Source organism: Suricata suricatta, chromosome 1 (genome assembly GCF_006229205.1).
Source record: "Suricata suricatta isolate VVHF042 chromosome 1, meerkat_22Aug2017_6uvM2_HiC, whole genome shotgun sequence".
Classification (NCBI taxonomy): domain Eukaryota; kingdom Metazoa; phylum Chordata; class Mammalia; order Carnivora; family Herpestidae; genus Suricata; species Suricata suricatta.
Window position 1 is genome coordinate 52759349 of NC_043700.1, and position 23526 is coordinate 52782874.

The 23526-nt window shown below is 40.7% G+C and overlaps 1 protein-coding gene and 1 long non-coding RNA gene across 2 annotated transcripts in view; one reads left to right on the forward strand and one right to left on the reverse strand.

Annotated features, from left to right (window-relative positions):
- GALNTL6 (polypeptide N-acetylgalactosaminyltransferase like 6) overlaps positions 1-23526 on the reverse strand; it is a 1123375-nt gene that overhangs the window by 176389 nt on the left and 923460 nt on the right. The window contains exons 6-7 of the mRNA XM_029938762.1: positions 21231-21416; positions 16691-16874 (exon numbers count right to left, since the gene is read on the reverse strand). Of these exons, the coding sequence (XP_029794622.1) occupies positions 16691-16874; positions 21231-21416 (370 nt within the window). The remainder of the gene's footprint in view (positions 1-16690; positions 16875-21230; positions 21417-23526) is intronic.
- LOC115291296 lies at positions 1580-5247 on the forward strand. The gene is made up of 2 exons (XR_003908396.1): positions 1580-1665; positions 4899-5247. It is a non-coding gene; the product is annotated as an uncharacterized LOC115291296 (long non-coding RNA).

Genomic DNA, 23526 nt, shown 5'->3' on the forward strand with positions numbered 1-23526 from the left:
ACACACACACACCCATATGGTTCTACAGGACCTCCACTCCAACCTGGCGGCAATGGCTGGGGCGGAGCAACCACGATTCAGGCTGGGGTGAGTCAAGTGTTCTGTAAGGTGGCAAGACAAACACTCTCTGTGCCCACCACTCTCTGCTGTCTGGCAGCCTGGGAAAATGGAGCCACACAGATGAGAAAAGCAGAGACCAGAGACAGAATTGAGTCCAGATGGTGTTCAAGGTCCAGGTCCAGTCGTTGTAGAAGGGAGGCTCTTGCCCTTCTTACAACTGGGTTCTGTGAGTCCGTGGAGTCCCCTTTCCACTAAGGCTGGCCTGAGCCTTCGAATGGAAAGGTCCCAAACTAAGCACATGGGATGCCAAGATGGCTAGAAGGTGACTTTGGGTGCAGCCCATTTTCCTCTTTTCCTGGTTTTGAGCGACACATTTCATATCAAATTCTACTGCTTTCCATTTAGAACATTTGTTAAATAGCATTTCTGATGAGTGAAAAAAGCTTAGAGATACAAGTTCTTGATTTTGCTTCTGCTTCAATACCTTGCTGACCATGTGGCTTTGAACAAAACCTTAGTTACCTGTTTCCTCATGTGTAAAGTGGATATTATAATACGTATGAAATTACTTTATAAACTGTAAACTGCCAGACAAGTGGAAGGCATCCTTATTAATAATATCAATTATATTCTGAACATTATTTGGAATAATATTATGGCATTTCATTTGGCAGTATCTGAAAAAAGCAATGGCACCTTTGAGAAAATACCTATGGAAATATGCATATTCTCTCTACCTCCAGATGTGCTCAGAAAAATTCATTTGGGTAACTAAGCATCCAGGTTCTAGAAGGTAAAAGGCTCCTTTAGAGATGCATATTTTATTATAAATTGATTTAAACAAAAAATTGAACATAAAAGACTGTTTAGTGTTATTATATTAAAGGAATGGAAATTTTCATGGGTGAGGAGAAAGATGAACCCATGTTAGGGTAATAGACTGTTGATGAGGGGCAGAGGCTGGGTGCTTCAAGGAACATTTGGGGTTTCATCAGCCAGAGGATAGGTGGTTCTTTGGTAGGTACGGGAAGGAAGAAGTAGGATGTGATAGGGAAATAAGGAAGAGGAAGTACTTCCTTAACATCCCAGCCCAGGGCTGATCTTATCCTCTCTCCTTGAAGAGATCTAGTAAGGTATGGTTTCAATTTATTTTTTTTAAAGTTTATTTATTTATTTTGAGAGAGAGAGAGAGAGAGAGAGAGGAGAGAGAGAGAGAGAGAGAGAGAGAGAGAGAGAGAGAGAGAGAGAGAAGTGGAGGAACAGAGAGAAATGAAAAGAGAATCCCAAGTAGGTTCTATGCTGTCACCATGGAGCCCAAGGCTATGTTTGATTCTAAGAACCTTGAGATCATGACCTGAGCTGAAATCAAGAGTCAGATGCTTAACCCACTGGGTCACAGAGGTGCCCCATCTAATAAGGTGTTGTTTCTATGGAAACAAGTCCCAGACAAAGTTCCACTCTGATGACGCATTCTGTGTTGGGAATAGAACTGATAGGATGGAAGTATGTCGGGGGGGCGGGGCAATGTTGGGGGTGCACGTGTCTAACCCTGGGCCTGAGTTATATACTGGCGGAGGAAGCCCGCCTCCCGCAGACTGGCCCAAGGTAAGTTCTGCTCAGCAAATGTAGACTCTTGGGAGAGGCATTTTTGAACCTATATAGTCACACTTCTTTGCAGCTTAGAGAGAATGGTGGTAATTTAAGCTTATCACAGATACAGACACTTAAATCAGGGTTTGTTACTTATAGGGATAGTAAACAATGTTAGACTAGAAAACCCTTTGGAGTCTCAAAAACATTAGGATGGTCCAATTTAAAATATTTTAGCCAGCTAGTGATACAGGAAATGCACATTGGTGGAACTTCACCCTATTAAAATCCCAGTTTAAAAATCTTGTTGAAGACCTGTAAGTAATTAACTTCCCATAATTCCCACTTTGCTCTTTAAAGCAGGCAGACTGTAGCATCTGATTTTGTATACAGGTAAATCCGAGAGCTGCTCTGCTGGGTTGGAGTGGTGTCAGACAGATCTAGATGCGAATCTCACTGCTGCCACTTATTCAAGTGGTGACCTTGAGCAAGTTACTCAACTTCCATTAGCTGCCATTTTTTCATCAGTTAAATGCAGATAATAAGTATTAGCTAAAAGATCATTGTGAGGACTAAAGTAAAAAAAAAGCTAAAATTTGGGGCGCCTGGGCAGCTCACTTGGTTAAGCATCTGACTCTTGATTTTAGCTCAGGTCATGAGCTCATGGTTTGTGAAATGGAGCTCCGTGTTTGGCTCTGCACTGACAGCTCAGAGTCAGATTGGGATTCTTTCACGCTGCCTCTACCCTGCTTGCGTTCTGTCTCTCTCAAAATGAATAAATAATTCTTTTTTTAAAAAGCTATCTAGGGCATTAACAGGCTCAACACATGACAAAAGACATTTTTTAAAAGATGATTAGTAATTTTTAAAATCTTTGCTTGGGTGTTTTTGTGGGCTCTAAAGTGGGGGAGATGTGGGATATATTAACATTTCCCCTGATTCATATATACTCACTCAGAGGTGAAAAGTTCCTTGAAAACCAACCTCACCTCACTTTAGACTTTTTTTGTGCTCAGAGTTGCACCTCAGTGCAATGACTTTAGGACTGCAGCAATCATCAAGGTCGGTACTGTCGTGTTTAATCGAGTAGGTGCAAATAAATAATTTTCCAAGAATACAAATTAAGGGAGTGGCCAACCTTAGGTCTGGCCATGCTTAAAGCCCGAGATGGCTCTCCGTGGCTCTTCACGACTGACCAGAGCCCTGCCCTTCTGTTTCCCATTCGTTTCTCCCTAGTGCTTTTGCAGTGTCCTTTTCCAAGAAGTCCTTTGCTCTCCTTGCTTTCCGGAACTCTCTCTACCACCTTCCTCTTTGGGTGCCGATCTTTCAAGGTCCTCCCAGAGCTTACTCCCTCGGATTTTCTTGGCCCCAGTCCCTTTTGGCAGATTAACTCTGAGTAGTTTGCACAAGTATCCACTTTAAAATGAATCATCATGTTGGTAGCTGTTTATGTCTCTGTCTTCACTGGCAGTCAGATGGAAGGAGCAGAGACAAGGCATGTATTTTCTCTTACCATGCTGGAATTCTAGATCAAAATGTACTAAATGCAGCCCCCGGGGCCCGCATAACCAATTTCATTATTCACAAGGCAAATCAATGAACTCAAGCTGTTTATTTCTCAATCCTGTTTTCTACCTCGCATGCCAGCCATTGATCTCTGGGATCTACCTTTTCTATGTCCTCCTGTTCTTTCAAGAGAGCTCTGTGAGAGGAGATAATCAGAAAGATTTTGTTACTATATTAAATCACCTGTAAATAATGCCATAGTGTGGCTGCCTGATGATTTTACAACCAAGATTTATTATGTCTTTTTTCAACTTGGGACACTTTGGACATTGACCTGGAGGTCACTTGTCTTCATTTGTAGACAAATTTTAATTTAAGAGTCAAAACTTCCTTTGCAAAGCCCAGGATTTTGACCTTTTCTCAACGCTGTCTTTTAAAACAATTTACCTTTCTTTCCAGGAGGTGGCAGTATAACACAAACAATAACCCGTGCCAACTGCAGTTTTGACTATTTTAGGCTCATGTTAGCATTATAGCAACAGGAGTCTCATTCTGGGTTAGATTTCTACAATAATTCCAAATTGAAAATATAGGGTGTTTCTAAAGATTTGATCTATCGGTCATCTTTTTGCTGCCAATCATTCTGATGCCAATCATTCTCAGGTAGCGAAATTTAGCCATGGTTATATAAGAATCTCATTGTATTTTGCACTTGAAATCACAAACCAAAAGAGGATCTTTAGATAAAAATTCTTTTTTAACTATTTTAGTATACACATTAGTCAATGCATTTTTGTTGCTATATTTAATTCACTGCATTATGTTAGCTAGGGTGAAATTATCGGGGCTCTTGATGCTACCTCAATTGAGAAAATTTATTTGAACATGTGTAGGAAGGCATACATATATTTACTGGAGCAAGTGTCTTTCAAAGAGTTATGTCAGTCCCCCAAAGTTTATTTCTTAGACTCAGTACAGTTTACAGAGTTAGTTTCTTTAATTTAGTTTCTCAGATTTTGATTAGTTATCCATAACTACTAGGGAATTTCTTAAACAAAACTGGAAGAAAATATTCATTAGACCAAGATGAATTCTATGTCAGAAAAGTCAGGGAATAGTTTTCAGGGTGTGCCTCATTCAAAGTTTGGTTCTCAAGAAGAAAAGACTAAGAGTGTGTAAGCAAGTAAGAAATCTGTTAAAGGATATAGCTATTACTTTTCTCTGAAAAGACAAGCTAGCGACTTACTCGGTTATGTTTACTAGATAGCCACAATTTATTCACTTGTGTCTAAATATGCACTTAGATGTCATTCTAGGGGTGAGAAAAATCTCCCTAGCGTGGACCCCCAATCCTGTGTCTCCATTTACTAATAAATATTTTAACTCCTTTTGCCATTGTGCTGGTTAGAAAGTAGACAGCGGACACCGGAGCCTGAGTCACAATGAGGTCCCCAGAGAAGGGTGGAAGGAAGGTTGTGGCACAGGGTATCCTTGGCAATGTGGACTTTACACTTGTTTCTTTGCCCTACAAATACTTGTTTAGCACCGACTATCAGCAGGCACTGTGTGAGGTGGGAAGGACACAGCCAGCCAGACGGGTGGACATGCTCTTTGCTGACCTCCTTGTGGACCGAGCCCTGTTTCTCTCTTTCCTTCTACCAGTTCTCTGCTTCTACAGTGTATTCAGATGGATGGTGAATATCTTGCATTCATCTCCTTATTTTGTAACATTTTCCCCCTAGGTTTCATCTAACACACGTATAGAGGAAGATGTTGTGAAGACACATAGGAGAACACCATGTGAAGATGGAGGACTGCCCTGATGCACCCACAAACCAAGGAACGCAGGAGGCCACCAGAAGCTGGAAGAGCGTCCTGGGCCAACATGAGGCAGCTTATTAGCATGACTGGGTGGTATGATGTGATTAGTTAGACTGGGGGCATGAGACAGGGACTTTCACTACGCCGTAGCCTGCATATGTGTAGAGGACAGCCAGATGTTCTGCGTGTCTGGGAAAGGGGACAAGTGGTCCATAGATGAAAGCTGAAATCTAGAAGCCCAGATAGAATAAACACCATGTAAGAAATGGACCCATCTCTGAGGTTTGGGGCCAAACAGGCCAATGCTAGGGATTGCTTAGAGCATTTAACTGGGTCTCCAGGACTAGTACTTGGCAAGAACTTGGAGCTTAGATAGAGCTGAGCCAAAGGGAGGGTAGTCATTTCATGCCAAGAGACAGTGATGTGATAGCTGTGGACACCGTAGCAAGGTTTCCAGTGAGGACAAAGGCCTCTTTTTAAAGATCGACTACATTCAGTCTGAATTGGGCAGAAGCTAGCAAAGAAGGGTAAAACTTTAGATAACTTAAATCCCCTACCATGACCCTCCCTAGTACCAAGATGCAGACCCAGAGGAGAGGAGAGGAGAAGAAATGTGAGCTGAGCAAATTGGAAAGGAAAACAGTTCTGAAAGGGAATTTGATTTTTGAATGGACTGTGTCTGAATTGAGAATTGACTGGGAAGTCACCTGTTAAAGACCAAGTTCTGGGACAGAAGACATCTTCTTGGTGAGATCAAGAGCTCACTGCTGTCTAGCAACCTCAGGAAAGAGGGCTGATGCTCCGATCAACTTCAGATGTTCCCTCTCCATGGGAAGTCACCGTTGGGGCTAAGACATGCACCCCTGCACACTTCTTATATTCTACTTGTTGGAGTTTGCATTATTCCCTATGCAAATGGTTCTGAGCCTGCCTCTAAGAGTTGTGACATCCACTTCTTTGATTCCCTTTTTTGGCTCAGAGTTTATACCTTAAGCTGGATGCCCAAAGGATGGCTGTTTTTGTGGATGGAATAGGACATGTGGGCTTCAACGTGTATGTGCCCACATGCTGTGAGGGTGCAGGCAGAACAAGCAGAAAGAGAAAGAAGTTAGCCACGGGGCGATGTATTGCTGCACGCAGCCACAGCAACCTGCAGAACTTCTGGAAGGAATTCTACATGCACACCTGGCCCTCCAGGTTGATTTGTGGGTGTATTTATCAAGGTAGTAGGAGAGAACAAAATTCAGTAGTGTGCTAGTTTGATTTATAACTTCTAAATGTTTAGTCAGAAGCCACCTGGGCCTTCAATTGCACTCTTGCCCTGGGCTCTGCATGCGTCAGGAGCAGACCTACTCACTCGCACGGAAGCAGGGCTCCGTGGCTCTGACAGGTTCAGTTATAGAGACGCAGGTTACTCATTTGTGCATTTGGGTTGTGACTGTATGTCTGAAGTCTGTTCTATGTGCTAGAATTATTATCCATATGGTGATTTCTATTACTATAAAAAGTTCAAATTTAATTCCTGGAGCAGTGCTAAACAAATGAAAAATACTTGGCAAGTCTGTTTTCTTCTCTAGCTTTTAAACTTGTGGAGTGGGAGAGGGACAGGATGTATATCGCCTGCTCCCACTTCTGCATTATGGAAATGTGGACCCCATTTTCTCTTGCTGGTCACACACAGTCTTGCCCCAATTTGCTTCGACTTACATATCATTCAGGTCTGCTTCCTCTTTTCTGATGAATGATGTAATGCTTTCTTTCTTTCTCTCTTTCTTTTCTTTTTTTTTTTTTTTGGTCTCATTTATACTTCTAACTGACCCTTCTTTACTCAATTTCTTCCTTTGTGTATCACTTCTGGAAACCGGGATCCATTTTCCTGGCAGTCCAGTGTAGCCTGGAGAACTCTCTGGCCTTGTGAATCTCTTGCTCCCCTGCTCTGGCCTAGATGATTCCATAAGTGGAATCTAGGCCAAGTTCACCCTTTTTCTTCCATTCTAGTTCCTACTGTTGGAAGGACATGCCAAAGTATAGGAGAGAGAAAGGGCAACAACAGACATCTTGGTGTTGCTATAGAATTTCATAACTGGCAGGTGCCTTCCAGGTCACTTCTGGGTTAGAAATTGCAGCCTGAAGGCTCTAGGTCACCAATGCCAGGCCAGAATGAGGACTTCCAACCTGACGGATGGCCTGGGCTTATGCCTTTACAGTGAGTTATTCCCTATCTCCTCCTTTTATTAAAAGTTCATTTTGTCCAATTTCTACTGGCTCTGAGAAACAAAAAAGGACCATCTCTTCTTCTTAATATATTTTCAGATGGATCTACCCAAGAAATATTAGATCAAAAAATAAAAGTCTTATCCCTGCCATTTGGCATTATGACCACTGCTTGCTAATTTTTTTTGAAGGGAGGAATGATGGTCTTGACTAAAACCAGTGCCTCTGTGAGTGTGGCCTCGCTGTAGATGCGGCTCCTGGACAACAAATAGATAACTGGAACAGCAAACAATAAAGACCAGTTACTTCAGTCACAGAGAAGCTAATAGAAATATATCACTTTTCTAATATTACTCATCTCTCTATATATCAAAGGGAATGTATGCATTGCTATTTTTTATTTTAATTTAGTTTAATTTTATTTTTGCTTTATATTAGAAGATTGAGATAGGAATTGCATTGTTTCTGAATCTTTTCAGTTGTATGTATGACTCATTCTAAGCACCCTCTTTTTGCCATGGATTGAATGTCTGTGTCCCCTGCCCCCAAATTCATATGAAACCAAACCCCCAATGCGATGACGTTCACAAGAGGGGCTTTTGGGAGGTGATTAGGCCATGAGGATGAAGTCCTCAGGAATGGGATTAGTACCCTTACGAAAAAGGCATCAGAGAGTTCCCTTGCCCCTTTTCCAGGTGAGGTCACAGCAAGAGGATGGCTGTCTGTGAACTTGGAAGTGGAGTCTCACCACCACCAAATCTCCCAGTGCCTTGGACAGGACTTCCTAGTCTCTCGGGCTGTGAGAACTAAATTTCTCTTGTTTATACAGCACCAAAAGTATAGTATTTTGTTATAGCAACCTAATCAGACGGATACGTTAACCGCCTGCCACATGTAATCTGGAACAGAGTCCCCACCCCAGGAGACGTCAGCAGAGTCAAAGCCAGGCTTTGTCCCTTTCTCACTCCTATGATCCATGGGTATCCACTTTCTTTGAAAAATAATTTGAAGTCATTTACAAACAAAATGTATTATATGTAACTGTATATATGATGGTAATATGACCATAATCAATTGTAATTATTGTAAAAACAAAAATATAATATAATAATGAAAGAGAGAGAGAGTGTCATGGAATTGGGTCCTGACTGATAGCTCTTATAGCCAAGTATGTTCTATTTCCTTGCAGAGAATTTCAGGACTAGAAACTTTCAATTGCCTGTTGTCCAGCTCTTTGGGTCAAGTCATAAACACTTCTGTCCTCTGTCTTGGCTCAAGTTCAGTATCCTCTTGGCATCATCGGCCACTGCCAGCTGACTCCTGGATATAGCCTCTAGTTTTCATCATTTCTTTTTTTGTTTTTGTTTTTGTTTTAGTTTTGTTTTGTTTTTGAGAGAGACAGAGACAGAGACAGAGATAGAGAGGGAGAGCATGTGAGCTCATGCCTACTCAAGAGCAGAGGAGAAGCAGAGAGAGATAAGCAGGCTCCATACCCATCGTGGGGCCCAATGCAGGGCTTGACCTCATGACGGTGAGATCATGACTTGAGCTGAAATCAAGAGTCCAAGGATTAACTGACTGAACCACTCAGGCACCCCTATTATTGCCTTCAATATAAGCATTCAAGACTTTCTCTGAACACCACATGTAAGGGTTCATTTTTTTGCCTAGACTTTCAGGTGTGTACAAGTTGTCCCCGCTTATTATGCTTCTCTACCCCCTAGCTCTAAGACTGTACTCTTTCCAGGTCCACTGGCTCTGCCAGCCCTGGGCTCTATGGCCTTTCGGGCATCTCCTCACAGTGCCTGCTCCCATCGGGCCCTAGTTGTTGTCTAGAATCTAGAGAGCCCTGAGTTTTTTAGCATCTTTGTGTTAATTAGAAATAGAACTGAAAGATCAATGACATCACTTTATTGAGAACTTGTTTCTTTGTTAACGATGTTGCTGTCTTCTGGACTGTGGTTTTAAAAATAACGTTGCCATTTACGGTATAAATTATTCCAGGAAGGGATAACTTTTCCTAAACATTCCTTTACCAACTCTCTTTTTCAACATGCAGCACAAATATCTCCTGAAGTTTGGTTTTAACCAGAATTTATTTGTTTTTCTTTATTTTCTAGAATTCCCCTATAAGAATTTCCATTGTATTCAAATGAGTCTCTATGGGGAAACCCTACAAATACTGGGTCAGCAAATACTGTGCCATAGCATTTGCTTGGTTGACTTTCTTTTTTGAAAAACTGTCACTCACCTCTTCTTCAACTACAGTCAGGCTTGTCAGACCATTTCTTCTCCTGAACTTAATATTTATTCCATCCATTCAATAAATGTTTGGTAAGTGCTCATTGTGGACAGAGACTAGATGATGCAGTGCTGAAAAAATTGAATAAAACAGTCCTCCTGCCCTCATGGAGTTTCCATTCTAGTATCAATAGTAGCAACAATTAGAGGAGGAAAAGAAATGGTGGCCTGGAGGAGGGAGGCGAAGAAGCCAGCAGAGCTGGAGCAGAAGTTTTACTTATTTTTTTATTTTTAAAATAATTTTTAAAGCTTATTTATTTATTTTGAGGTAGAAAGCATGAATGGGGGAGGGGCAGAGAGAGAGGAGAAAGAGACAGAGAATCTCAGGCAGGCTCTGCAAAGTTAGCAATGAACCCCATGTGGGGCTCGAACTCACCAACTGTGATATCATGACGTGAGTTGCAGTTGGATGCTCAACCGACTAAGCTACCCAGGCGGCCCTGGAGCAGGTATTTTAACCAGGAAGGCTCAAGTAAGAAAACAAAGCTGACTGTGGAGGAGGCTGTGGGCCAATATTCCCATCCGCCAGGAGAGAAGGGGAGAGTTGGGTGATGGTGGAGAGTTCTGTTAAGTTCTGCTACACTCTGGTGTGATGTCATGGCTAAAGAAATATTGCTGAACCTTGGGCACTAGGAAGGGGGCTGTGCCAATACTTTCATAGATTCCTGGAGGTTTTCTGCTCAGATAAATGCTAGTAGAACATTAGTGAAAAAAGGCTGAGGGCCCACCAACAGGAAATCTGGACAGAGTGTGATTATGTCACAGAGCACAGAACCTGTAACATAATCCAGAAAAGTAGTAAATGTAGGTAGAATCAACTCACATCTTGGTGGGGGCAAGGAGAGTAGGACACAGAAAACAGTCATCACATATGAGACAGAAAAAATGGCCTCAGGACACTCATTTGGAAGCATAGCAAAAATGGTTAATGGTTGAAAGAATAGGTACATAGATAAGAAAAAGTCATCAATCCGTTGCGACTTTCACAGTTCTTTGATACATGTGAAGCCATTGGTGAGTCTTAAGTGGTGCAAGTTTATTGACAACCATTGGATGGCACTGGAGGTTTAGATGTCATTGGCTGATTCTGGCCAAAATTCAGTCTCAAGTCATGCTATGAAGGGGCTAACTTGCCTGACCATAATGAAGCAAGACCAGGAATCAGAATTGGAGGTCCAAGGTTCAAGAGGAGATGTTATTATAGAAAAAAAATGGGAGCTGGTGAGAACAAACGTCATTGTCAAGTTTGGGTGGAGAACAGCACGGTGCTCCAGAGTCCTTCTGGGACATGGTTCTGAGTGACTGGTATACAGGGATAAAAATCCATCTCAGGATGAAAAACTAGGCTTCAAGTCCTTTCTAATTAACAGAACCCACCAGGTTTCTTGTGATTCATGCTTCGTGGTACTGGTGGTGGAAACAAAAGTTTCAAAAGTCTAAACCCACGATCAGAAACCAGAAAAAGGGTGTCTAAAAGCCAGAGGCACCTCAGAAACCCCGAGAGCCCAAGAGAGCAGGGCCACACCAGTAAAACAATGGCAGTGATTGTTAACTCAGGAATTAATTTGCTAATGTTTTCCTAGATTCTGAAAAAAGGAGAAAATAATAGGGAGCAACTTCCTGAAATAAAGATCATTCCCACGGGAGAGCAGGAGAGAAAGTCATTTTCTGGTAAGCAGATCTGACAAGGGAGAGGTGTTCTCAGGATCCTTTGGTGAGAATTGTTTATCAGATGGTGATTCCCCCTGAGACTCAGGACTATGGTGGCCAAAGGGCCCAAAGAACCAGCAATGGGGAGGGGTCTTTATTAGAGGGGAGGGATGAGTAATTAGCCAGCTTGCTATTGCACATCTCTATTACGTGACAGCATTTTACTTCACGTTAAAAAAATCTTCAGTGGGGTTTCATTCTGGGCTTTTGAGGAAGATTGATTTTATTCAATGTTTTAATTAGTTTTTAAGACCCTTGAGCTATTTCTGCTCCTTTATTCTCACTCTCTGTGGTTAGGACACCATTTAGGAATTTGACAGTATTTTTCCCTAAACATTTTGTCCTTTTGCGGTTGTCAAATATTGAATTAGATCTTGTTATAAGCAGACCAGAAGCTGGCATTGTTGACATTTCCCTTCATTAGGAAGAAACTGAAAGCTGACATTTTCAACCTATCAGCTCTAGTTTGGTCTGCCGATAAGAACACAGTACGGAGAATGAGGTGATTTGTTTCCTTTTTTGCTCTCATTAAAGGCTCACTATGAGATGTTAATTGATAAAACTATTTTACTTAATGGGTGCCTAAGTTTCTCTTCAAAGAAGAGGAAAAGTATTGATTAACTCTAGGATTTAAAGTCTGAATGAAAGAAAGAAGGCATTGCTCTGAATCCTAAGAGATTGATTAAGCCTCAAATTTGAAATCTGAATGAATGAATAAAGACGCCAATTGAAGTCCTGATGTGCGTCTTATTAGTTAGTTAATATTTTTTCATTCTCTATTTGCAAAATTGGAAATATAACAATAGCTCCTTTTTCCTGTGCCAGGGGTGATTACAAGGGGTCAATTAGGTCATGTAGTGAAGGGCTTTACATAGTATTGAAATGCTAGACAAATGTTAGGTTTTGTATTACATATTCCATAGGCTTAATGAGAGAGGTTATTTGGATAGATTGGTTGGCTTCTGGAATAAAGTGACGTTCAGGCAATCTGTGGTGAGGTTTTAGAAAGCTAAAGTCTGATTTCACTCTCTTGGAACTCATCACCAGACTCAGCTGATGAATGTATTTTTCATCCTAATCCCCTCAGAAGTTTGAGATGACAGCTTTAATTTTCATATAGAGAATTATCTGGTTGCAAGTTGAGGCTAGGGCAGCTAATACTACGGCAGTGTGTATGTGTAAGTTTGATTTTTTGAGGAAAGGGGGTAAAGTTTGGAAGCAATTACTCAGAGATCACAGCAATATTCATGAAAATATTGACTTAGCTTGAGAAGAGAGTCTGAAAAATATTCTCCACCCTACCAAACCGATGGCCCAGGTTTAGAGGTGGCCCCATTGGGACTGGACAGAAAAAAAGAGAAGATGAGTGATACCTGACTCAACTCAAGAGGTGAAAGTGGAGAAGACCTTTACTTTAAAGTTAATTTTCTTTCTTTACACCCTACACTAACGTCATGGTTTGACCAGTCTAATTTTCCATGGGGAGACAGTTTTATTCCTTATTAATTCTGATTAAAGTCAGAGTGACCAGTATTTGGTCAAAACCCACATGGAAAAAGTTTTGAGTAAAAGAGATTATCTTTACTTTCAAGTTCCGAATAAGCTCAGGTGCAGCTGAATCCCCACTGGATTTACCCAAGTGGGATGTGGGATTTTTGAATGTCAATTAATGCAATCAGTAAGATCTGACAAAAGCTAGTTGTTTATTCCAGGCATCAGGTAACTTTATTCTCAATCTGTTCTCTTTTTCACATTCATAAAGAAAGCTTTTGTGCTCACCAAGGAGAAAGACCCCCTCCTCCTCCTGGCTGGGCAGCCCAAGCCTGGGTCCATGAACTTCTGAGTGCCAGCTAGATATCAGCTGCACTCACACCTCTGAAAGGGCATCGCTATTCATGCTCTGGCATATTTCTAGGCTACATGACTGGCTTAGATGAGGAGTCACTGAATTCAAACTGATGTGTCTGTGGACAGAGAGGTCTCTGAGAGAATAAATGGGCATTTGTAGCCTTAAAGTTATCTACCACCACACCCCGTGCAGATACAGATATCCTTATTTTTTTTAACTTTGGAAATTAGTGGTATATATGAGTTGTAAAGGGTCCCTGGGGAGCTCAGTCTGTTAAGCCTCTGACTTCGACTCAGGTCATAACTGCAAGGTTCATGAGTTGTGAGTTCAAGCCCTGAGTCAGGGTCTCTGTGTTCAGTGCAGAGCCTGCTTCTTCAATTCATTTAATGATTATTGTCCATTCCATCCCCCACTAATTTCATAGGATTTGTAGATTAATGTTTATTTATTTTTGAGAGAGAGAGACAGACAGACAGAGACAGAGACAGAGCGTGAGTGAAGGAGAGAGGGGCAGAGAGAGAGGGAGACACAGAATCTGAAGCAGGCTGTCCACACAGATAGCTCTGAGCTGTCCACACAGAGCCTGATGTGGGGCTTGAACTCAGGAACTACAAGATCAGGACTTGAGTCTAAAACAGACACTCAACCAACTGAGCCACTGAGACACCCCAGGATGTGCAAATTAAAAAAAGAACACTATTGTTGTGTTAGTTAGTTGCTAAAAATTCAAATAATGGTGGAATAAATGTAAGAATGGAGGTTTTGCCACTTAGGACATTTGATAGACTTATTATGGAAGGATAAAGTTTGCATATATATTGTAGGAAGAGTCCTGGGGTTTGCAATTCATTTACATATTCCTCTTCAGTTCCTTTCTTCTTGTTTTGCAGCCTCCTCTCTCCACCTTCCTTAGAAAACCACACAGCCCTTGTAGAAGCCACTCGAAATACGAAAGTCCATGAGAGATATTTAGATAGACTGCATTCACTCTGTGTATCTTAAAGCTTTACATCTAGAGAAGCAGGCTTTAGCCTAAAGCATGTCTGTCTGTTTATGAGCACACTCAGCAACTACAGAGATAATGGAATTGCTGATACACTGCTCATAGCTGCCTGGGTAACCGTTCTTTTATTATCAGGAAGGCAAATGCAGTTTTTAAGATCAAAGTGGACATCTCTTGGAGGTTACATTTATTACAAAAGGCTAAAGTGTCCACATTCCTAGGAATCAAAGGGATTCAAAAGCCAGAAAAGCAGCAGTATTCAAGAGACAAAAGCAATTTTTGAGGGACAGCAACCACCACAGTAGGTGACAGGAACAAGAGGTAATTTAATTCTGAAAGTTACCACTCTGCACGCTCTGGGGTTAAGCAAGGTGCCTGACGTGGTGACAACCACAGCCAGGGTCTGTCTGAAGATAATTTTGACTGCCACTGCAGGGATCGAGAGTACTTTCATAATTTTCACCATTGGAGATTCCGTGGCAGCATTTTGAACCAGTTTCTGCCAAGAGCAGGAGCCCCCCTCAGCTATTGTGGTGGAAGTAAAGTAGGAAGCCATTAGGACCCAGTCACAAGAGAGTATTTGGGAAACCATCATGGATGAATTTTAGCCCTGAAAACACGAAAGCCTAAGATGGTAGCAATTGGACTGTGGCTATTCTCCTGTCAGCTGACATCTAATGGCAATTCCACTGTATTTAGGGTCCTTTTGTATCCTCCCCCAACCCCCAACCTGGCTTTGAATCCCCCCATTAAGCCCCTTTGCCAAGGCTTTTAGATGGTTAACACAGGGAAGTCTGACGAACATCTCTCTAGCTGGGCCCACTTCTAAAGCTTACTGGAAACTCCATCACTTGTATCACTAAAGAACTCTTCTAGTAGTTTTGAATACCTTTGAAATGTTGGCCAAAGCATTTGGAAGAGTTACAATGGTCCTTCATAAGTTCTTCTCAAAAACTCTCCAGCAATTTCAGAGTAGGAAAAGGCCATCAGAAATTCCAGATACTTAAGAAGTGGGCTTCATTTTACAAAAGAAATAAGTTACCTCTCCTTTTTATAAAACTAGTGTCTTCTGAATCCTTTTAGTTTTTCCCAAGAGTTTCTAGAGACCAGAATCAGAAGAAGCATTTTCTTAATATTTATCACATATTTATTATAGTTAAAATGGTTAGTGTTATAAAAGTGGTTTTTATATTTGGGAGCTTCTCTACTGCAAAAATTTTTTTAATTAAAATTGTTTATGTTTATTTATTTATTTATTTTTGAGAGACAGAGAGAGACAGTATGAGGAGGGAAGGGTCAGAGAGAGAGGGAGATACAGAATGTGAAGCAGCCTCCAGGTTCTGAGCTAGCTGTCAGAACAGAGCCCGATGCAGGCTTCGAACCCATGAACCGTGAGATCATGACCTGAGCTGAAGCCGGATGCTTAACCGACTGAGCCACCCAGATGTCCCATCTACTGCAAACTTTTACTGCTCATATTATTAATGAAAAGACAATATTGATTTTAATGCATTTTTTTTGAGAGACAGAGCCTGGTGACATAGAGGCAGAGAGAGGGGGACAGAGGATTCAAGGCAGGCTCTGTGCTTACAACAGCAAACCTGATGTGTGGTTCAAACTCATGAACTGTGAGATCATGACCTGAGCTGAAGTCAGATGCTCAACTGACTGAGCCACCCAGGCGCCTCTGATTTTAATGCATTTTACACAGAATCTTAGATAGTATGCAAAGCCTTGATCATAGATTATTTTTCTTGTCCTAAGAAAAATTTATAATAGTTTTTAACTTATAAAATTTTGAACGTGATCAAAAGGGTACAGTTTGAGAAATAAATAATAGTATGCCTTGGGTAATCTGTGGTTAACTTTTGGAAAAAGTTCACCATTCACCATTAATGGTTCTGAGAGTTTGTCAAAATAAGCTACATATAAATATATTCTTTTTCTTGACATGCACAATTCTCATATTCACACTGAAAACATAGGATTTAACTTTGTAGAGAGCAAAAGTTTATTGGCTACATGGATATTGGTTATATAATACTGGTTATTATAGGTAATTCTTATCTATATAGAACTTAAATTAATGGCAGGGTTATCAAAGATTATTTACTTTGGATCTATCATATTGATTAATTCCCCAAGTTTAAGTTATTGGAGCACCTACTCAACCACTGCCTTCCCTCACAATTCCCAACAAGGTGCAAATAGAGGCTTAAATACTGTTTCGTATTTTATACCATTTTCCAATAAACATAAAGTAAAATACTTAATTTAAATGATTCTTTAAGGAAAAAGAAAAAGAATAGAGAGAGGTGAAAACAAGAAGAGAACATCCAGGAGAATATCTATAAGGCAAATACACGTTTTCAGTGACCTCTGTTTTTCCCTGATTCTCACATCTGCACACTGTCTCATGCTTAGCAAAGTTTAACCAGGGGGTGATCCTTGTAATCAGTGCAGCTTGTAATTTTCTACAACTTGCAGGTCTGACCTTTCTCCAAGGTATGGATATTGTTGCCACCTGTTTTCATCCATTTTCTTGGAGATAATTGTCCTCATGGGTCCCGAGTTGACACGCGTGAAATGAGTCACCTGCCCTCTCTCCCTTGGCCCCTCCCTCAGCTGCTACTCACTCAAAAGGGTCGCTGGGATCTGCCCTCTGGAGTTCTGGAGGGATGGGGATTCGTTTGTAGTACATTTCCCAGTCGAAGGCGCCTCGCATGGCATCCCCGGCTTGTGCCTCATACCCAAAGTGATTGTGGTCAATGACATCGATCATGGGGCACACGATGGTTTTGTGGTTTAGTGCAATTTGGTCTGAAAAATGAAAGCACAAAATAGGAAATGACAAGCCTGCCTAGGTCATCTATCATTTTTCAGCAAAGAGAAGCCAACAGATCCTACAGATCCTTCCTAATGCAGGGAGGACGCTTGCGTCCTGGCTTCCTGTCGTTGTTAGAGCACTCTATGAAATCTGTTTGAAGGCTAGACTTAACGTGATGGGACAGTGATTAGGTACAATTAGTGCTGCTGTATTTTCCTTTAAGAAAGTTATGTCCCAGAGAGACTTGTAGAAGTCCATTTAGCTCTACCTCTGTCACATTTTTGCTCTGACCTGTCCCCAATCTGTCATTTTATAGTGCATCCAACATGCGTGGAGAATAAACAGGACTTGTGTTCCTTCAAGCATACAGCTGGAGCCTGCTGAGAAAATATTGTCCTGCTTTCTGGAGGCTTCAAAATGTAAATATTTAACTTCACAGGTTTTTTTTTAGCATCTCATCTTATAATGGCCACCATGGCTGCTCCCCCCACTTCCCACCCCCCAAATGCTGACAAATCATACACAGAATTCTTTGTTCTCAGGCTTACCAGAGATTTTGCCAAGTTCTACTTTGCTATTGTTCTTTGATATACACTCTGTCTATCAAACCTATCCATAGTTTACATTTTCTCATTATATCCAAAAATATATTGGCTGGCCTGATGCTACTGTTTCTGTTCCTGCTACTATTAAATTCTTGAGCAACTACTAAGTGCTTTATACTCTCACTGTTTTGAGAACTTGTTTTGAGGTTCTAGCAGGGGAGCGCAGCTACTCCTATACCCTTGACCGAAGAACAGTCCTCCTCTATCAGGGAAGGTCATCCTCTTTGACCAAGCGTGCAGCTCCAGGAGGGATGCACATGGAGCGGTGAGGGAGGAAGGGGACACCCGCCTAGCCAGCCAGATCAGCCGAATCAACCCTGGCGATCAATGGGGTGACAGGTGTCACAGCCAGACCGCCCTCCCTTCCTACTCTTGCTATTTTGAATCCTCCTGGCAACACTGTAAGGTGGCTGCTATTATCATTCTCAACTGATATGAGGATATCAAGCTCAGAGAAGTTAAATAACTTGTCAAGGGTCACTCATCTTTTGAGAGCAAAACCCAGGATGCAGCTCCCGCTTAACGGTCCAGTCCTAAAGCCTGTGGTCTGTCCCACGTCTCCATGGTGCTTCTCATGTGGCAGAAAGGTAATATCTTTTTAGTTCTAGTGCTTTCCTTTTCCATATAGATATTGTTATTGTGAGACACTAACAACAAGGAATTGGCATTTATATACTTTGGCTCACCTAGAATAGCTACCTGTGGGGTACAGTTGATTACTGAACAACACAAGTTTGAGTGGTATGGCTTCACTTATAAAGAGATATTTTTTGAAACAGTATAGTGCTGTTAATGTACTTCCTTCTTTTTATGATTTTCTTAATGACATTTTATTCTCTAGCTTACTTTATTATAAGAATACAGTATGTAATATATATAACATCCAAACTGTGTGTCAGTTGATTGTTTATGTTATTGGTAAGGCTTCTGGTCAACAGTTAGCTACTGGTAGTTAAGTTTTTTGGGAGTCAAAGGTTACACATGAATTTCTGACCACACAAGGTGTTGGCGCCTCTAACCTCTGTGTTGTTTAAGGGCCAACTGTATTTTCTTCTCAATGTGCACTCAGTCAATATTTATTATAACAAACAAAATGTCTGACAGAACTTTTATGTATGAACATCTGCTTTCTTGTTATCTGATGTGGCATAGAGAATAAAATATATTTAAATATCTTAAAAACATATCTTTTAGAAATAATGGTTATTTCAGTATTATTATTTTGATGATGCTAATAGGCTGGGTGGGGAAACTACAGAATCTGATGGAAGATCTCCCCTCCAGATCATTTTTTTCCTTCCTTCCTTCCTTCCTTCCTTCCGTCCTTCCGTCCTTCCGTCCTTCCGTCCTTCCTTTCGTCCTTCCTATTCAACAACTATTTGTTGAATAGAAACTATTTGCATGTCATTTTTCTAGATTCTGGGTATATAGCAGTGAAAAACAACCACAAAAATCTGTCTTTAGGAATGGAGCGAAGACAATCAATATACCTACTAAATATCTAAATTAGTTAGTATGTTTGAAGGTGATAAATGTGACAGAAAGAAGATGAAACAGGCTAAGGGGAATACACAATGCTGGTATGTGGCCAGGTAAATAGCTGGTCCCAGGAGGCCTCTGAGAGCCCTGAGGTCACCTTCATATTATTCCTGCTAATTAGTAGAGGATCCCAGCATTATTTCAAGTTACTCTTCACAAAGGGCCCTAGGAGCATCCATTTTCACCTAGGTAAGTCTTGTAATGGGTTTTAATCTTTATCTAAATGGTGTTTCCCCATAGATGTCTTTGACAGAGGAGACCATCACTGCTGTGGCCAAACTATTTCTTCCATCACTTCTGCAGGTATTTTATATTAAGGTTTCCGTGATTTTCTTCAGTCAAATTCAGAATCTGGTTCATTTACAAGTTCCTTGACCAACAAGGAGTCCCAAGGTGACCCAAAGAGAATGAGTCTGTTAAATTAACTGTCAACTTTCCCTTCAAATTTCCTTTCAGCTCTCATCCAGCTGTTGTAGCTTAGGGTGAAAGCAGCATGACTAATTTTTCATCTAAGGCTTGTGCCTACATTTCAATTTCCAGGGATCAAACAAACAGACTCTTAATGGGAAATTGAAATTCAGGTACAATCCCAAGGTGAAAAATGAACCAAGAAACTGTGTGGCTCCACCTGTTTTTTCATTTTGGATGATGTGTCGAGACACTGATAGAGGAAAATAAAAAAAGATAGTGATCCTGAGCTTGAATCATTTCTTATCCATCAGGCCTACAGGAAATGAAAGGCTTTAATGAGAAAAAGTGGGTTTCTCTCTACTTTCTCTGTCCTTTTTTTCACTGTTAGATTCATATGGACAATCAGAGACTTAATAATTGGCATTTAGGAACTGCTTTGGTTCATAAATAAATTAGGCCTTTTGCTGGCTTTCTTGAGTATTCAACACCATATAGGTCAAATTCAGTTTGCAGGAATCTCACTGTTGCTGATGAAACTCTAAATTGCTATGTCCTTGGACAAGGTACTTTTAATTAAAAGCTCAGAGGAGTCTCTGGCTGTAAGAGCACTGAAACATTCCTGTTGCTGACAATGGCTGGGCAGTCATTTAAGTGTGCGTGGGTCCGGTGATGCGGTGGTGTGTGAGTTGCATTTCCTGTTTTACATCCTACACAGTTTCCGTTGATTCCCGCCCCCTCCCCCACTCCATCTTTTTCTAATGGAGCTTGGATGCTTCCAGCTGAAATGCTACACAGCTGTCAATAGCAAAGTCATTCTTTCTGAGGCAACTATTGTAAAGGCAGTTTTTACTGGCTTTAGCGCCAAGGCCACGATACATTTACAGTAAAAGTTGATTTAGGGAAATCTGGAAGAATAGGAAGGGATACAGTATGTGCACACCAAGAACTTTTTAGCAATTCTTTTTTTTTTTTTCAGGTTTGCAATTTATCTGTTATTCACTACTGGACTTTATATCTGACTTCACCGTGAACTATAAAAGACAAAATAGTCAGGCTTGAACTGAGCCCCACATGTATTTTCTAGCCTAAGTGGCTTTTACTTTGTTCATGTTTCTAATGGTTCAAGTGCAACGTGACAGAGAGGCTTTTCTTCCTACTCTTAGCTGTGTTGTGAGCATTTGAGGTGTATCATCCGGATAGTAGCTCTGAGTGTTGAGGAGGTCCTGTGTAAACTTGGGAGATTATATTTTTAGGGCTCTAGGCCAGTGCCAGAATTTTAAGGAAAATTGGCATTATAAATCCTAGAAAATATCAGAGCACTTACACTTGAACTGCATTCTCATGTAGGATAATTTTCTTTCTTCAGTTCTTAACAGTTCTACAATAATTGTTAAACTGTGTGTGTATATGTATGTGTATGTGTATTTTAATCTTACTGTAGTTAGAGCTAGTGTTTTTGAATACTTTTTTCTTTCAGTGTTTACTTAGTGACTATAATTACACTAAAGGAGAATGTCTAAACTAAGGGAACCTCTAAACTTTTGTGAACCTTAAGTTAGATTGCAGCTGGTATTATCTAAAATGTCCATTTTCATGCAGTTTTCTAGTTACTTATTGGTCCTCAGCAGTGGTTAAGGTAGAATTGAAGGTTATCACTGTATAAATTGTAGAAGGGAACTCTAGACTTCATTAATTGCAAACTAAATAGAAGCAAATCACACACTCCCTCTGAAGGAGGTCAATTCCCCAGTCCTTGCTGGTCCCCAGAAGGCCACTGTCAGTATGTGTACTCACTAAGGAGTGGGGGTAGCCAATTCACATTGACCTCGCAGTGGGAGTCCAGGAATGTTAAGACTTCTCCTCTTGCCATAGATGCCCCCAAGAGTCGGGTCCGGATGAGCCCTTCCCTTTTCTTGGTGCGAACGATCCTTACTTTGGAAAATCGGGCCATATATTCTTCTAATTTATCCTTCAAGTGTTCTAGGAAGGAAAGCAGAGAATGCAAAGAAAGAACTTAATATTAATTGTAACAGAATTACTCATGTGTGTTTATATATTACGCATACGCAAATGGTGAATCCAAGTTTACATCCATTTTTCTCCTCTCTTCATCTCAAGGGGAGATATGAATATGATTTTATGCCTAGAGGTTTTTCTACTTTATATTTTCCATAGAGGTCCATAAACTGCAAATACTACCCTTTGTTTGAACACTGTGGAAGACACTGACACACCAGAGCTGGGCCATATGATTACTGTGGACCAGCTGGCACCAAGCTTAATCCTTGCCAGCATTCGCCAAGATGGGCATTGGCACTTGGTTCCTGATGTGGAAAGTCAGACGAGCATTCCAGCTCTTCTCAACAAACTGGCTCTTTTCAGCAAAGCCACACCTTGTTTCAGTGTTTTGAAAATAATGGATGCAAAACCACAAGAAAAAAATTATATCCTTCAAATCAATAAGAACCAAGCAGATTTTTCCTCCCACAAGGTAATAGCAAATGAGTAAGGAAGTTCAGCATCTGGCTTCTGATTTGAAGTGTAAAAGTGACTGACTTGCTGTTAAAATTAGATGTGAGGAGGGGAAGGCAGATAGATACTCCATAATCATTATGAAAGGAGCTCTTGAAGGTTACAAAACAGAAATTTAAAAATGTCTCTTTGCCTAATTAAAAACAAACTGTGGGAACAAAATCGAATCAGGTAGCTTATTTACAGAGAAAAAAAAAACCCATCTCCTACAGGCTGTGATAAAATGTATCAATATCTTCGATCTTTAATGTGAAGGAAGTGTGTTTGGTGTTTTTCTGTGGAATATGTACTCATATAATTTACATCTTGTGCTTTTCACTCTCTCGTATCTAAAACATTAGCAGGGTCTCACTGGAATTTCTAACAGGTACCGTCCAATGCTCACAGGCACAGAATCTTAGAATGCGGTACTTTCTGTAGTTCCACTTTCAAACTTTCTCCGCCTGTGTGCAATCACAGGCAATATTATTATTAACTCTCCTCCTATGATCTGTAGCGACAGGGATTCATATAAGGATTTATGATTCCCTTCCCTGTGATTCAGTTTAACAGATGTCAGAATTACTCAGACTGGAGTTTCTCCATACAAGAGTTCATTCTTATTCTTATTTCTTCTTATTAATGTAGGGTTTAAAAAAATCCTGGTTTCCTTTTTTGACTGCCCTATAACTATGTTTTACAAATGGATCAAGTGAAAAAAAAATACTTAGCTTTCTAATTTTTCCTATACAAGAACACCGGTGGGGTCTTTCACAAGAGTGTTTTAGCATAAAATGGATTCCTCTCTATTTTGTTCTTCCTGTAATGAATAGTGGTATGGAAACTCGACTACAAAGAGCAAAGATTACAGATTAGGAATCAGAATAGACCTAGGTAGGAGGTCTGTACTGGTGAAACATATGAACGGGTCATAGCCTGAATGTCCTCACCCACACAATACAGGTAATTGGGGGAGTTCCTCTTAGAGTGCAGTGAAGGGTCAGTCTTTTGGTTAGAAACTGGACCGTGCTCATTTAATAGACATCCCCTAAGTCAGTCACATGTTCTTAAGAAGAGAAACAGCATTTTTAGCTGGAAAAATGCCTTTGAATGCTAAGCCTGAAAAATGAAAAATATAGGATTTTTATTTATTGGTGAGATTTTGATAATCCATTGTCTTCTATTTATTGAAAATTTAAAAAATGAAAGGTTTTGGCCAGCAATAAGTGAGCACATATAACTTTATAGCAGTATCACAGTTTCTCAGCCAAAAGGCTGGCTGTAAAGTGTCTCTGTCTCTTTAAGACGTGTGCTGTGCAAAAGCCCTGGCTTCTGCCCTTTCTTTCTTTACTGACTCCTCTTCAGCTCTGCTCTGTGCAAGCTGCAAAGAAAGATCACAAAGGACTGTACAAAACGGCACCACATGTGAATAAGACTGGAGCTTACTATTACCCTTATTATTCCCTAAGGAAAATAAAGCAGAGACTCGCAACCCAGTCATGCAATCAAAGGCAATGAGTAAGTGGCAAGTGACTGATACTAGAGATCTGTATATCCCAGTCCTTTTTTTTTTTTTTTT